The 15,797-nt window shown below is 42.9% G+C and overlaps 1 protein-coding gene across 2 annotated transcripts in view; it reads left to right on the top strand.

Annotated features, from left to right (window-relative positions):
- LOC148012660 (RING/U-box superfamily protein) overlaps window positions 1-13,032 on the top strand; it is a 53,558-nt gene extending 40,526 nt beyond the window's left edge. For both annotated transcript variants that reach the window (XM_087668692.1, XM_087668691.1), the window contains exons 7-9: window positions 9,711-9,828; window positions 10,051-10,249; window positions 12,430-13,032. In XM_087668692.1, the coding sequence (XP_087524818.1) occupies window positions 9,711-9,828; window positions 10,051-10,249; window positions 12,430-12,529 (417 nt within the window). In that variant the 3' untranslated portion in view covers window positions 12,530-13,032. The remainder of the gene's footprint in view (window positions 1-9,710; window positions 9,829-10,050; window positions 10,250-12,429) is intronic.
- Window positions 13,033-15,797: the final 2,765 nt, after the last annotated feature.

Below are 15,797 nucleotides of genomic sequence, written 5' to 3'. Positions count from 1 at the left end.
AGGCTTCTGATTTGATGGAAGAGTCGGTAGGATAGGCAGCTTCCGATCCATAGCCCCCTGAAACTCCATATTGGCCTCAGAAGACATCTTCACTTGAAATGCTTGCAAAAACACAAAAGCAGCCCCCTCTAACTGTGAAAACGCAGCCTACTAGGGCTTTTCTCCGCTCGACTCACGCCTTCTTCACCCACTGGAGACGATGAGAAGGTAAAATCTGCAATTGAAGGCTCAAAATGCAGCCTTCCTCCTTGCACAACAAAAATCTGCAGCAGAATCAGCAACTTTGCTTCTTTCCCGCACACCCACGCCCACGTTTGCCTCAGCCTTGTTTCAATGTGCAGCCCTCCCGCTTGCCCTTGAATGCTGAAAACGTGGCCGTGTGTTGTGCTGAAAACTCCTCTTCAGGTCTGCCTATGATCAACCAGTCTTTGCGTTGCTGTGATACCATGTCAAAGTGTAGCAATGTGGAAGCGTACGATGGAGAGAGAGAGAGAGAGAGAGAGAGAGAGAGAGAGAGAGAGAGAGCAGATCTGCAATACGAAGAATGCTGAATAAGGAATACAGATATGTACACTGGTGCAGTTTGTATGTTTGTGTATCTCCACCTTGATGATGTCACCGTGCTGTACACCTCAAAGTCTGCAGCAGTTAGCACGATCTCTGCCCTGGACTGAGCCTGAATTTGCAATTAGAGTATGTGAAAGTGTGCTGGAAAGCTGCTATACATAGCAAAAAATAGGGACCAGTAAAAATAGCAGTCGGCCTGCTAAATTTGGCCGGCTGCACCAGATCTGGACGACTCCAGAACAAAACTGTTTACTGACCGCTGACATGTGGCAACGTGTGGCCGACTGCTATCATGGCGATCTGTCTGAGGTGGTGACCTGCTGACATGTCCGACTGCTGACTGCTGATGTGGGATCCTGCAGTAAATGTGATGATTGTACAGCTGCATGGATACATGCCTATCTAGGGGATAACTAGATGACCATATCTCTAACAAAAGGAAGGTTTTAAGGATTCAAAGGCTACTACCCTTGCTAATACAGAGCTATCTTTGCTCATTTGCTTGAGGTTGAAGATACATCATGGCTCCTTGATAGTGGGGCTGCTTCACATATGACCTATTGATAGGATTGGCTTTAGGATCTTCGTTCTAGAGGGGGTTTTACTACAATTGGTGACAACTTTTTCGCACCCATTCGTGGAGTAGGGACTATTTCCCTTTTGCCAGATAGATAAGTTTCATTCCCAAAGTTCTTTACACACTAGATTTAGGTTTTAACCTTCTTTCTATCCTTCGGACAAGTACACAGGAGGGTGGGCTTTACAAGCTCACGGCCCTTGTTGTGCGGACTTCCCATGAGCTTGGGCTGCTTTGGCATGCCCATCATGGGCACTTGAATTTTGATTCCATTAGATAGGCTTCTCGAAAGAAGCGTGTGGACGGACTTCCATATTTTACTCTCATTCACACTTTATTTCCTAGTTGCTTATGGGGCAAATAGCATAGGTAGTCTGTGCTTATTGTTGAAGCCTTTAGCAAGCATGTGTGACCATATTTTTTGGAGTACAAGAGTGAGGTATACTCCAACTTTTGTGATTGGAAGATGTTTGTGGAAGCACGAACTTCTTTCAAAGTTTGTGGTATAAGAGCAAATCATGGAGGAGAGTTTTCTTCAAGATTTTTGACAGATTTTGTGAAGAGCATGGGATTTGGATGGAGTATTATCATTCAAGCACACCATTTGAGAATGATGTGGTGGATCTCGCCAACAATACCGTGCTTAAGATGGTCCATTTGATGTTGGAGCATCAAGGTCTTCCTCATTCCCTTTGGGGTGAGGTGGTTGCTACAACGGTACGTATCTGCGATAGGTCTTCGACTTCGGATATACAGGAAATGACTTCATATGAAACCAACCTTCCTCCTTGGATAGGGTGGCACTAACTTGATTTAACACTAATTACAACATGTAATTAATTCACATAAATTGAAATGCACACTTTAGCACTTTAATCTTAGACAATGGGTAGCCTATTGGCCCCAAAACAAGCTTCCTCTGCGATATTTCGTTGGCTTTTATTGCAAATGGATGGAGTACAATTGAAATTCTTTGATCTCTTTGCTAATCCAAGTACCTCTTGTTGTCAAAACGGACCAACAAGCCTCAAACCAATGTGCCCCTTGGTTTGCTTGGGGAATCGCGGCCTTTACTTGCTCCTTGCGAGACAAGTTTAGCCCCAAATTGACATTGGCTGGCTAGACTTTTGAATCTCCCCGAAATTCTCCCACATGTTCTTCAATGAACTCTTCTTCATAGTCTCCTTCAATCTCTTTATTTGCATGGTCCTTGTCATGATCTAATTGGTTTTCACTATCTTCTTGAGTAGACTGATTGATATCTTCATAGGCTTCATGAGATTTAGGATACACTTCATCTTGCTCTTCATTATCCACTTTATATTCCTCTTTTTTCTTGAAATGTCCCCCTAGGATCCAACTTGCACATGAGACACGATGCAAGCCATACTTACAATGAAAGGGACTAGACATCGCACTCACCTTTGAGCCATAGAGCCAAATGGGCTCACCCTCGAGCTTGGGAGCTAGCAAACTCTGCGCCATGACCACATCCCAAGCGTGTCCCATACTACTAGCCCACGCTATCGTAGTGTATCGATGTGCCCGCCTATGGACCAAGAGTCCAAGAGTGGTGATCACACAATGAATGTGCACAATAGGGCTTTGAGTCCTATAAATAGGACTTGGGTTGAACTAACCCCATTACTTAGTGCATTTGTACTAAGTCACTTTTTAACCACTGTGACCAATGCTACTAGCATCCATCTGAATGCCTAGGGATGTAACACTTTTCCCCTTATGACACGGAGACAAAGGCTACTTGAGAGTCAGCACATTCATGGAAGAGTCATTTTTCTCACTTCATTCCTAATGATATTGCTCCTAATCGTCGATTATTTCGTCAAGGCAACCATTAAGTCTATAAAGATGTTCAACAAAGAGACCAGCCAACTCGTGGCTTTTCACGATCGTCCTGGGGGAATGAATCAAGCCATTTTCATCAATCGGTCGAGCACAACCTAGATTGCATCATGATCTCAATTCGTATGGGGCAATCCTATTATAAAATATATAGAAATGCTACTCCATTTTCTATTAGGAATTTGTAAAGGATGCAACATCCCCGCTTGTTTGTGCCATTTGTATGGAGCAATAATTCGTATGGGGAGGGAGGGTGCGGCCAAGTGAGACCGATTTGAGAGAGAGAGAGAGAGAGAGAGAGAGAGAGAGAGAGAGAGAGAGAGAGATACACATTAACAAAGGCCTTGCTCTCGCTGCCCCCAATTGCATGATGCTACAATTATTGCTGCCCTCGGTTGTGTGCTGTTGCTGTTGTAGCCTATTTAGCTAGCTTTGCCGCCAATTGTTTGCTCTTGACAACCCATTGTTGGAGAGAGAGAGAGAGATCCGGGTGTATTGACGTGTTGGCCTACGGGCCAACAATCCAAGAGTGGTGATCACACAATAATATGCACAATAGGGCCTTGAGTCCTATAAATAGGGCTTGGCTGCCCTAACCCCAAAGTGCCCTTAGTGCTTTTGCTCTAAGTCACTTCATAACCACTATGACCAATGCTACTAGTGCCCATCCAAAGATCCAAGGATATAACAACCTTCTTCACCCATTTGAGCTTGCTAACTTTCTCCATGAGCAAGTCAAGTTGATGGATTGTGCATGGAGTGCATACAATGGTAGAATTGGATGCATTGATAATATCAACTTGCGCCATATTTGAGCTTCTTGCTTGATGGAAAAAAAAAAAATAAAAAAAAATAAAATAAAAAATAAAAATATATATATATATATATAGCTGAAGAAATTTACAAATTACAAGACTCACCTCCAAGATGGCTTGCCCATTATGGCGGTAGATGAAGGCCCCCGTTGTTTCCTCCCTCTCTTCTCTATATGTGTAGTCCGTAAGAAGTATGAGCCAAGCAAAAAAGACCCAATGATGTTGATGATACCAATCTTCTTTTGATCATTCCATGCATTGGCAACAAGTATGGAGCATCCATACTTGGTTCATGTGGCTCAAATTGGGTTGATAGCTCCATTGGTCCTCTCCTCTAATCAATCTAATTTGTCCTCATCTCGTTGTATGAAACTCCAATCCAACCCTCACATGGAGCCACATTTGCAATTCCTTCACCATTCTCTTCCCTTGCTCTTGCTTGAGGACATTGAAGGAGTCATTGTACTCAATAATGGTCTATGGGGCCTTCTCATACTACGAGGGTCTTGGAAGAGAGTGGATTCTCTTTTAGGACCTAGGTTGTGCATGAGGCTTCATCCTTTGCCTTTTGCCACTTGCAAAGTGAGACGTGGATGCTGATTCAGAGCCACCAATGGAAGAGGCATTGGTGCAAGACAAGGCAAGATTGGAGGCTTCATCATGGGTGGATATTGGTATTGATGCACCTCTGCTTGTATGAAGAGAATCCTTTGTGATGCTTTGGGGGATCTCTTTGCATGAAGCAACTTGCACCCCCCATCTTGAATAGGGGTTGGAGAAGATTAGTTGGGCCTCTTGTGTAGCACTTGCCATAATAATACTTGTATGTCTAAAGGTGGGGGTTGGACTTCTATCTTTATCCACATGTATGGCATGCAAATTAGAGGGTTCATAGAGAGAGGGGAGAGGAGCAGCAGAGAAAGATGAGAGAGATGGGTGTTTGTTGCGACCTATGTAGACAGGTTGTGTGACTTGTTTGCAACCTGAATACCCCAAGTAGAATAACAAAACAGACTATGCTTGCATCCTGCACACTACGTAACTTGTGTAGAGCAGGACAAACTATGTGATTAGCACAGGACAGGAGCAGACCTCACATGGGCAGTTCTTGGATAGACTCCCTTTGCGCTTCAACTCCTTTTATTTGAAGCATGCAATCTTTCAGGGCTATATGCAGCAATTGATTGATAGATTTTTATTGGACTTCGCCGCTGAGGGCAATGCTTCTTTTGAACGCTTGCTCTTTAATGTGCAACGGGTTGCTCGGCAGTATGGGATCCATCATGCCTCTCTTTGTTGGCGACTGCGCCATGCAGCAAAGGCCTTACTGGCTTTGGTTCGTTCTCTGCTGGGGGACACTCCAGATGATGTATTCCTGCTGTCATTGGCGATGCGTTTGACTGATCTTATTAAAGAGTTTCAGTTGAAATCTTATCAGCAGGCCAAATTGCAAAGTTTGCACGACAACTTGCAAGATAGTGCTTGTCAGACTCATAAGTTCTTTCGAGCTCTACATGCATCTCGTGTGCGAGAAAATATGACCAGACTACAGGATTCAGAAGGTCGAATGATCATTGATCCCCAGACAATTGTGAATATGTGCAGGAATTATTTTGTTGACCTTCTTGGTTCTTCTCCTTCGCCTTTTAACCACGTTACTCATGCACGTTCAGTTTTCTATGATTTGGTCCGCCATCAGGTTCCACTTGATATGCAAACTACGTTGGAGACAGATATTTGTGAGGCAGAGGTTATGGATGTTCTGTTACACTTGCCTAAGGATAAAAGTCCCGGTTGGGATGGTCTCACCAATGAATTCTTTGAGACTTCTGCTACCCAACTGGTGAAACCATTGACGGCTATGTTTTAGCAGGTTTGGGAAACGGGGTTCATGCCTTCCTCATGGAAAGAAGGTCTTATTAAGCTCCTTCTTAAAGTCCCTTCGCCGTCAATGTTGAAACATTGGAGGCCAATTTCTTTGAGGGGTTCGATGTATAAAATCTTTTCCAAAGTGATGGCGAATCGGTTCCACAAGCATCTTCCGGCCATTGTGCATCCCCTTCAATATGGTTTCATTAAGGGCTGAAACATTCTGCACAATATCTTAAATGTGCAAATGGCTATCGAGTATGCAAGGCACTCGAATCAGCAAGTGGTTTTGATTCAATTGGATCTGGAGAAGGCTTTTGATTATTTAGATTGGTCTTTTATTGCACAACTTATGTCTACTATGGGCTTTGGTACTCGGATGTCCCGCTTGATCTACACCATTAGTACTGCAGCTTCTTCACGAGTTATGCTAAATGGTGGTGTCACCGAGCCATTTGTCCTTGCACACTCTGTGAGACAAGATTGCCCTTTGAGTCCTCTCTTTTTTGCCCTTGCGACTCATCCGGTTCTTTCCATGTTATCTTCCATGGCGACTTCTACTCAGTTGGTTGGATTGTCCCTTCCTTTTGGCCAGCACTTCATTACTCAATCTTTGGCTGATGACAGCTTTATGATTCTGTGTGCCGACAAGGACAATCTTCGCAAAGCATTAGATGTTTGGACGCTCTTTGGTCATGCTTCTGGTCTTCATATCAATGCTTTCAAATCGGCCATTCTCAGTTGCACGGAGTCCGATTTACAGTCGTTGGGCTAGCAGGGTCAGGTTGTTCCCCGTGGTTCCATTGTCAGGCATCTTGGGTACCCTTTGGGTATTGATGTTCGGCCAAAACAACTTCTCGACTGGATTTCACAGAAACTGGCAGCTAAGTTTCTGTATTGGCGGTCGCAGGCTTGGCCCTTCCACGGTCGTCTCAAGGTGGCTTAGACCATTATGTTGCTGATGCTCACATATTTCTTGCCATTGCTGCCTTGGACTACTACTACTTTGAATGTGCTCAGTTGGCACATTCGTTTCATGTTATGGAAGAAGGATTCCTTGCAGCCAGGCATTTCATGGATTTCTTGGTCGCATACATGTACCCCTAAATGCATGGGTGGTGGGGCTATTTTGGATGCTGAAACTCATATGCTGGCACTTTGTTGGTCTCTTTTTCGTGCCATGTGCGTGGATCAGCACCCATGGGTCCTTATAGCTCGTTATTTTCTTGAGGATCACGGGCTTCGGCATGGTAATACACAAATTCAGAGCTCCTGGTGGCATGTTCTCAATGCAAATTCACGGTTTTCTACTCCTTCCTCATCCCTGCTTGTTCATTTGGTCTGCTCCTGGAAATCGTTTCTCCAGAAGGCGTGTTGGCATCCAGCGGAGGACCGCTTACATGCTAACTCTTTTCAACTGGAATTGTTGGCAGTTTTGCGACTACTTTCTTGGGAAGGCAAACATGAGCTCAGACCAAAATTTAACCGGATGGCACGATTGGGCTTGACTTCAGTTGCAGATGCCACCCTTGCCAGTCGCAACGTCTTCATATCCTTTCGAACAGCCAGGAGGTTTTTCAGAATCCCCAAGGGATACCGTGATTTATGGGAACAGCTTTTGTCGGTGCTTTAGAGTAGGCAACCCTTTCCTGCCCTTGCTTTTGAATTGTCCTTGGCAGGACTGGGACCTCGCGGGTCGGTTGAATTTAGGAAAGGCCTCAGCTAACCAGGTCTATCATCTTTTGATTAAAGATCATCAATGGCTGGTTACTAAAGCTAATATTGTATGGGGATTGCGGAAATCTCAGTTATGGTGGAAGACAACTGTGATGGAGGGCTGGTTGAACAAGACACCTTTCAAATGCAAGGCCTTTCTTTGGAGGGTGATGATTGGTGGCCTTCCGCTTGCTTCAGCCCTTTCCAAGCGTCGAATCTCTAACGGTCACTGCTTCTTTTGCACCACTACTGTTGAATCGGCCCGTCATCGATTTATTTCGTGCCCTCTCGCTAAGAATATCTGGTCGCTCTTGTCAGCAGTTCGGCGTGCGGTGGTTGGCTTCTCGCTAAGCCCTTTGAATTGGGTTTTTGTACGACCAAAATACCCCGCACCGGCACAGCCGCATATGAAGATCATGTTTCATTTTCTTAGATACTGGGGATGCTGGCACAATTGGACCACTCGGAATGCCTTTCTTTTTGATTCAGCCTCTTATGTCCCGGCATATATTGTGAGGCTTAAAGGTCTATTGCATTGGCAGATAGATCTCATTCGGCACTCGGGCCTACTCCCTCGGGAGGACTTACTTCCTTGGCATATGGCAATTTCCTCCGCGGCTTTGTCATGACTTTTGTAACTCTTTTGTAGTTTAGTGCTGGAGCCTTTTCACATGATGGCTTAGTGTCATCATGTATCTTGTAATCAAGTAAACTTGTACTTTTTTTCGTAATTAATACAATTACCTTTTACGAAAAAAAAAAGAGAGAGAGAGAGCTATGATAGTTGGTCCATTGTGAGGGAGAGAAAAGAGGAGAGGGGATTTTCAAGATTTGAAATGGTAGGTTTGGAGAAGGCTACAGGCTCGGGAGGACCTCTAGAGGTTTGGGGGCTCTCTTAGCCACAACTAAAATAATATATAATAGTGTTTTAAAATTACAGTACATCTACAAATAAGGTGCTCTTCAAAATCAACCTCTTCGTGGCATAATTGGCAGATGCATGCATCCTTAGACATGTGTGTATACCTTCTTGTCTCAATTGTGAGCTGGTGTGATGATGTATGTATCTGTCCAATAGCACTGCATATCCCATGGGAAAGGTGGGTGTCCATGTATGCTGGTTTGACAATGAATCCCTCTGCCGACACGCGTAGGAAATGATGTTGATACTGTGCTATCTTCATAGCAAGGGGCTCTAGGGGATGCACCCATGTACGATTTGTATCAATCTTCACTATATCTGCGGTGATAACTTGATTCCACTTTGTATGCATGAGATCCAAGTATGAGCAATCCAAACTATATTGGAGTGGTGAGAGTGCATCCATCTCTAATCCATGTATCTTGAACCATGACTAGATGTCCATATACCAGCAATGTGTATCCCTACTCTCTGCTAATTGTTTGGAGGTTGCCAATTATGGATATCTATATCTAGGGAGCTCCCGTATTCTCTATAAGCAAGTTATGGCCTGAAATAATGCCTCTGTGACCACATATGTTGCTCCAATCTTTGCTTTAATAATCTCATGGGGTATGGATAGTTTGCTTCATATCATGTGAGCAATCATCATCACTAGTGACTTCTCAATCCTCTTCTCAGTCTTTTAGCAAAGATCTGTTCCCCATATTGGCAATCTGTATAGCAAGGCTGGGGCAACCAATGTATCAAACAACCATAATTCTGTTTGGAGGAAATCAATGCCAATGATGGATATCTATATCTAGGGAGCTCCAGCATTCTCTGCAAGCAAGTTATGGCCTGAAATAATGCCTCTGTGACCATAGATGCTCTGCTTTAATATCTCATGGGGTATGGATGGTTTGCTTCATATCATGTGAACAATCATCATCACTAGTGGCCTCTCAATACTCTTCCAGGGCTTTTTGCAAAGACATGTTTCCCATATTGGGGATCCATATAGCAAGGCCGGGGTAACCAATCTATCAAACAACCATAATTTAGTCGGTTCCTGGAATTGAGCATATGTACATTTTCTCTCAAGTTCTCCAAGTGCTGCATAATCTCTATTTGACCTAGCGGCTGCTGCATTTTGCAGTAAAAATGTAAGTCCTGTAAATGTGACTCACAGATATACACAGGATCTAGCGTACTCAACCATATACCTGCCAAGAGTAAACTGATGTTCTATTCGGGTCACCCAAGCTTGTGTGGCATGGAACACCATCACCTTGGTCTTTTGAAGGTCCACTGAGAGAGAGAGAGAGAGAGAGAGAGAGAGAGTTTTGAAAATGATAACCTCATGTTTCCTGTCCTTCTGTTGTCATTGACATCCTTGTAGATAAATCCTGGAGCAATGACAAGGAAAAATTCCCTACGTACTGAGAAACTGGTGTTAAATCATACAGAGATAGATAGTGAAGATGATGATGGAGGACGAAGAAAATATAATCGGAGAGGTAAACTGTTTTGCTGTCAAATAATTACATTTTTAAAATGCAAGAAGCATACATGCACTGGACACTGAAGCAGCACACACTGATTTACAGGCCACATATATTCATCTGTACATGTCTATTCACTCGTATTTCCATGTATTTATTGAACACGTCTCCCTTGCTTGTGCTAAGAATAGCACATTATATTGTCATGATCATTCTTTGATTGATGAATTTTATAAGGTCCTCTGCAAAATCAAGCCCTCAAGTATATGCTCCCTTTCTGGTCCAATGCCTTGCCAACACTCCCTGTCACAACACCAGCACGAAAGGATGACAACTCGTTTTCAATAGCAGAGGAAATAATTGAAGGGCGCCCTCGTCGACGATCTCGATCGTCAGCAGTCAATACAAAGAAGGTTCTACTGGTTGTTGCAATCATGTTCGTACAACGTCCTCTCTTAAACATTAATATGGCATGGTTCCTAGATAGTGATATTAAGAAAATAGAAGGCCTTTCATGAACTAGTGCTAGTAAAATCATTCTGATGTTTTAAGAGATTGTATATCAAATGTAGCGTCCAAAATCTCATATGCTGGTTTTGCTTCACAGCTGTCAAAAAGATGTCTATATACAAGAGAATGATCCAAAGGCATTTTACCCTTCTCAGATGTTACTAAATGAAAGTACCGCTAGTTTAGTCAGACGTGAACTTTAAATGCAAATATAAAGAGTTGTGCTAAATTTGCTGACTGCATGGTGGATATTTAGTGGGTCGTTCTGGGTTACGGTTATTCACCTTCATCTGATTGTTGGAAGTCATTTGTTATGTATTCTCTCATTAAAGAGTTGTGCTACATTTTGCATTGCATGCTGGATATTTGGTGGGTTGTTCTGCCTCACACTTTTTCACCTTTATCTGATTGTTGGAAGTTGTTTGTTATGCATGCTCCCCATCTGTGTGTTACAATGTTAAAGAAGAACCTGTATTATGTATACTGAATGTATGTGTTCACGGTCTCTGTTAAGTTTTTATAGATCTTGCCTGTGCCCTGCAACAGCCTGGAGTCATATTATTGTCAGTCTTTGTGAGGTCAATTGTCTGAACTCCTCTGATCACTAAGATGAGAATTTCTCTTATGGCAGTGGCCCAAGTAGTGTATACAACAGTTTAGTGGTTCAATATTTGTATTTTATGGCCATTCTAATTATCAGCTACCTCCTATAACAAATACCCAGATGAGGAGGAGCCCAATTGGTATCCTGATGCCAATATGCCTCTCCTGTGAGGAGAGGTAGGTTCTTGGCTTACGAATACGAAATGCCTCTCGGGGCCACCACATCCTCTGTGAACATCCCTGCAGCTTCTGCAATTACCTCTCAGGAAATAGGTGATGTTTTTAATGTATGACTGAGATTGTCCTCTGCTGCTCCTCTGGCATCTTTTCTTCCAGAGATGCCAAGCTAATACTACTAACAATCTCCTATTTTTGGGTCTCTCGTGGTGGTCAGTTTATTTGTGGTTAAATCTTTAGTGGAGATCAGAGTCAAATGTGCTCTGCAACTGTGATAGCCAGGCTGGCTGGAAAGTGCTCATATCCAATGCAAAAGGACCTTTAAACATTTGATACTGTAGGGGATGTTTTTGACGGGTTACATTTAAGTACAGCTATACTATTAGACTAATGCAGGGGCCTGAGTGCAGCTTCTAATGCTGTTGTTTAGAAAACATGTTATCTGGACTTGTTTTGTACATCCAGAGCTTAAGTATCATATGAAAAATTCCCTAATCTATGAAGGGATGGGTAGCGTGGGGTACCACTATTTCCATCCTTGTCTTTTAGGTACATTCATAATGCAACATGTGAACATTTTGCAATATTTAGAATAAAGTATTGCCCTGGACTTGTGATATTTCAACTGTTCATCCAAGTCACTTGAGAGCAACCAGGAGGTTTGGTCGATCCAGGATTTCTCTGTGTGTGTGTTGCTTAATCAGTCGATTGTTCTTCATCCCAGCCTTCCAGTTTCAGTAATCTGACAATGGATTTTATGATGATAATACAGTCTGTGTCCACGTCTAAATTTATACAAATACGGCTCGAGAACACAGCTGCAAGCTTGTTGTTTTGTGGACGCTTAAAATGACATATGTTAGAAGCCACATAAGTTGTGAAGTACTTTACGAACACACAATTAAGCTCTTTAAACATCAGGAAACATTCTGAACTCTGAATATTCTTTCTCTCACAGCTAGAGGCTATCTGTTATGTTGCACTTTGTAAACTTGACATCTGCCACCAAGCCATTTAAGGCGTGAAGTCACCTTATGAATACATAAGTGAAGGCCTTTAAACATCAGGAATTCTCATATCAGATTCTCTCTACAGGTTTCTTTTTATAGAAGCTGCATGAAGTGGCCCCAAAATCCAACTTAACTGCACATCCCGTGCTTTCATATTGTCTAGTTTAGTTTAGCATACAGCCATAGCAAGTTCTGTTAATGTGTAGATCTCTGGTCTTTCTTATGCTTTTAACCGACCATGGAACATATGGGAATGGGCCTTTCTTTTATCTTGTTTTGCAAATTGAGCACTCACTCAGTTTTATCATATTTGCAGGTCATGTATGGCCACTATGATATTGCTGTACTACCGTTTGTTACAGGGCAATCTTGCAGAGAATTTTGGCCAGTTCAACAAGCGAGCAACAGAAGGCTAACACAATGATTCTAACATACTTCCCTTGCATCTTTGCTAATCCAGAGTGGTAAAAGGTCACTCTTGGTTTTGACACATCTCGTGAGTTTGCCATATTACCAGGTGTATGGCTCAAAGAGCAACCAGTTGCCAATGCAAAAAAGCAGTGAGGTCTGTGTAGTCCCGAGCAGCAGTGGACGTTTTGAGGGATTTCTGTATTAAGAGGCCTTTCAGCCATGATCTATCATTGAGGTCAAAAATAAAAGACTCAATGCCTCTATATATATGAAGGTGAGCATCATGTGCAGATCACCCAAGGTTCTGCAAGGTGCGGTCAAAGTTTGATGGTGAGGGCTGCTCATTGCTGGATGCATCAGTTGCCAGCTTATGTAGGAGCTGTAAAGCTTTAGTTGCATGAAAGTCCACGTCGTGTTTGCATGGCATTGGAAATGTAAAGAAAACCATTCATTCATATGAGTGCTCACAATGACTTCATTAATTAAATCTTGTGTGTGCTTTTTAGAAGCGGATTTGAAATAACCTCCCACTTTGATGTTTCCATTGTAACAGCTCATTTTGGTAAGATAAACTTTTGTTAAGTTTATGCAAGACTTGTACATCTCCAAAATATTAGAGGGCTTATGATTACGCAAGGTATTACATGTGATTTTCGTAAGGAGTTCATTTAGAAGAGAAGGCAGACCAAGAGTTGTCCATTGGATCGCTCAAAATATAGCATTGCGCTTCTGTAGGGTCATTCGTATTTGTTCTGCTGGAATGACCTTGCATTGTACGACTCCGTATGAAGTCTGGAACTTTTTATAACTAGAGATGCTTCTTGTTGGAAAGGCAGCTTCTTGACCTTTAGTCACTTCCAATGTCTCTTGGACCTGCATAGACAACTTTTTATTAGCAAATCATGAAATTCCTTAGAAGACATGGAATTCTTACTACATTTAAGTGATCCACTTTCTTATATCTTTTACTTATATTTTTCTTAGGAAACATGGAATTCTTACTACAATTAAGTGATCAGTCTCTAAGCTTGTCTCAATGCCATAGGAAAATGAGGTTAGTGTGAGCGATAAGCTAAGCATATAACAATCTCTCTCTTGTATTGCATACCAAGGATTACAAGCTTGGGATTTGATGTCATGTTGGATTTTGGGTGGGCTTGTGAGTAAAATAGAGAAGATTGTGTGTACATGTGTTATGTGTGAGCAAGATCACGAAAACACTCTCAACTGTGTTGTTAATTGTCAGATGGGAGAGGATCGAGGTGAAGTGAAGTGCAGTAGACAGTGTGAGAGTGAGAGAGAGTTGAGCACGATACCCAATGCAATAGTACTGAATAGAGTGTTAGCTGAAAGTACAAATGATAACCCTTATACCTTAGGGTTATAAGGGGCTGTTCACACCCGAACACAGTAAGTGCCCGTAAGTGTGTACCACAAGCACATACAAAATAGTACACATAATCTGGGGGAAAAAACCTCTCCTACCGAGAGTAAAAAGTGCCCCAGTGTCCTAGTGATCACCCGCACACTCCCATATGAGCGTAGGCGTAAGTAAGGCGTGTGAGGTACCCAACAAACCCCCCTGGAGTGAAGAGTGATCAAGTGTACAAGGATCATCCGCCACCAAAGGGCGTCAAATTCAAAGCATCGCGAAATGCTTCAAATTTGTCTCGTGGAAGAGCTTTGGTGAAGATGTCTGCCACATTGCTGGTGGTAGGACAGTAGACAAGGCTGATATCACCTGCATGTAGCCTCTCTCTGACAAAGTGGTAGTGAATCTCTATGTGTTTCGTGCGAGCATGAAACACAGGGTTCCGTGCCACTGCAATGGCACTCTGACTGTCAGTATATAAAGGAGTAGGCTCCGTAACAGATACATCCAAATCAGCAAGTAAGCGTCTAAGCCATACGCACTCAACTGCAGTAGTGAAGGCTGCCTTGTACTCAGCTTCACATGACGATGTGGCAACAGTGGATTGTTTCTTGCTAAGCCAAGAAATGCATGACGAGCCAAGAAAGAAACAATTGCCACTAGTGGAGTGACGAGTATCAAAATCACCAGCCCAATCAGAGTCACTGTAAGCATGTAACTGCAGTGGTCCCCCCTTGGCATAAAGCAATCCAAGAGCTCTAGTACCCTGCAAGTAACGAAACACACGCTTCCCAGCTTGCCAATGCGACATACGAGGCTGATGCATGTACCTGCTCAAAACTGAAACGGCAAACTGTATGTCTGGCCGAGTGTGGCATAGATAGATGAGACATCCCACTGCTGGAGCATAAGTATGGATATCAAACAAATCACTGTCATCATGTAATGACAGTTTGAGCCTAGGTTCCATGGGTGTACAAACTGGCTTGCAATCCTGTAAGCCAAACTTCTCAAGAAGTTGCCCAATGTACCTTGACTGACATAATCCAATGCCTCTAGCATCATGTACAAACTGGATGCCCAAGTAATAGTGCAAAATACCCAAGTCAGACATGTCAAAAGTTTGCTGTAAATTATTTTTGAATGTTGAAATCTGATCAGCATGTGTTCCAGTGAGCAAAAGGTCATCTACATATAGACACAAAATCAGCATGGATCCCCCCTCTTTATGTACATAAAGGGTAGACTCAGATGGGCTGTTTACAAACCCCTGACTAAGCAAGAAAGCATCTATCTTTGCGTACCAAGCTCGTGGAGCTTGTTTCAAACCATATAGAGCTTTTTTCAGCTTGCATACTAAATTTTCTGAGCCTTCAACTGCAAAACCAATGGGCTGCTGTACATACACTTCTTCCTGAAGTTCCCCATGTAAGAATGCAGTCTTTATATCCAGCTGATGCACTTTCCAACCAAAATGTGCAGCCAAGGCAATCATAGACCGAATGGTCGTCATACGGGAGGTAGGAGCAAAGGTCTCCTCATAGTCAATGCCCTTTTTTTGTGCGTAGCCTTTAGCTACCAGCTGTGCCTTGTACTTATCTATGGATCCATCTGCATTCCTTTTCAATTTGTAGACCCATTTCGTACCAATGGCACGCTTGCCAACTGGCAAAGACACCAAATCCCAAGTATGATTCTTATGAATAGAATCCAATTCAGCTTGCATGGCTGCCATCCAATGCACACTATGTCGTGCATCCTCAAAACATTCAGGCTCCTCATTATCATGAGTACATGCTGCCATAACAAACTCCATGGAATGTGCTGAATCATGCAGTCGAGTTTGCCTTCGAGTACGACCAGCCAAGGGTGTTTCCAAATGACTATCTCTCATAGTCTGC

This window comes from Lygodium microphyllum, chromosome 27 (genome assembly GCF_053477565.2).
Source record: "Lygodium microphyllum isolate KBCC chromosome 27, Lygodium_microphyllum_v1.1.10, whole genome shotgun sequence".
NCBI classification, from domain to species: Eukaryota; Viridiplantae; Streptophyta; class Polypodiopsida; order Schizaeales; family Lygodiaceae; genus Lygodium; species Lygodium microphyllum.
The sequence above is the reverse complement of the archived record's forward strand: the minus strand, read 5'-3'. Positions and strand labels throughout refer to the sequence as shown.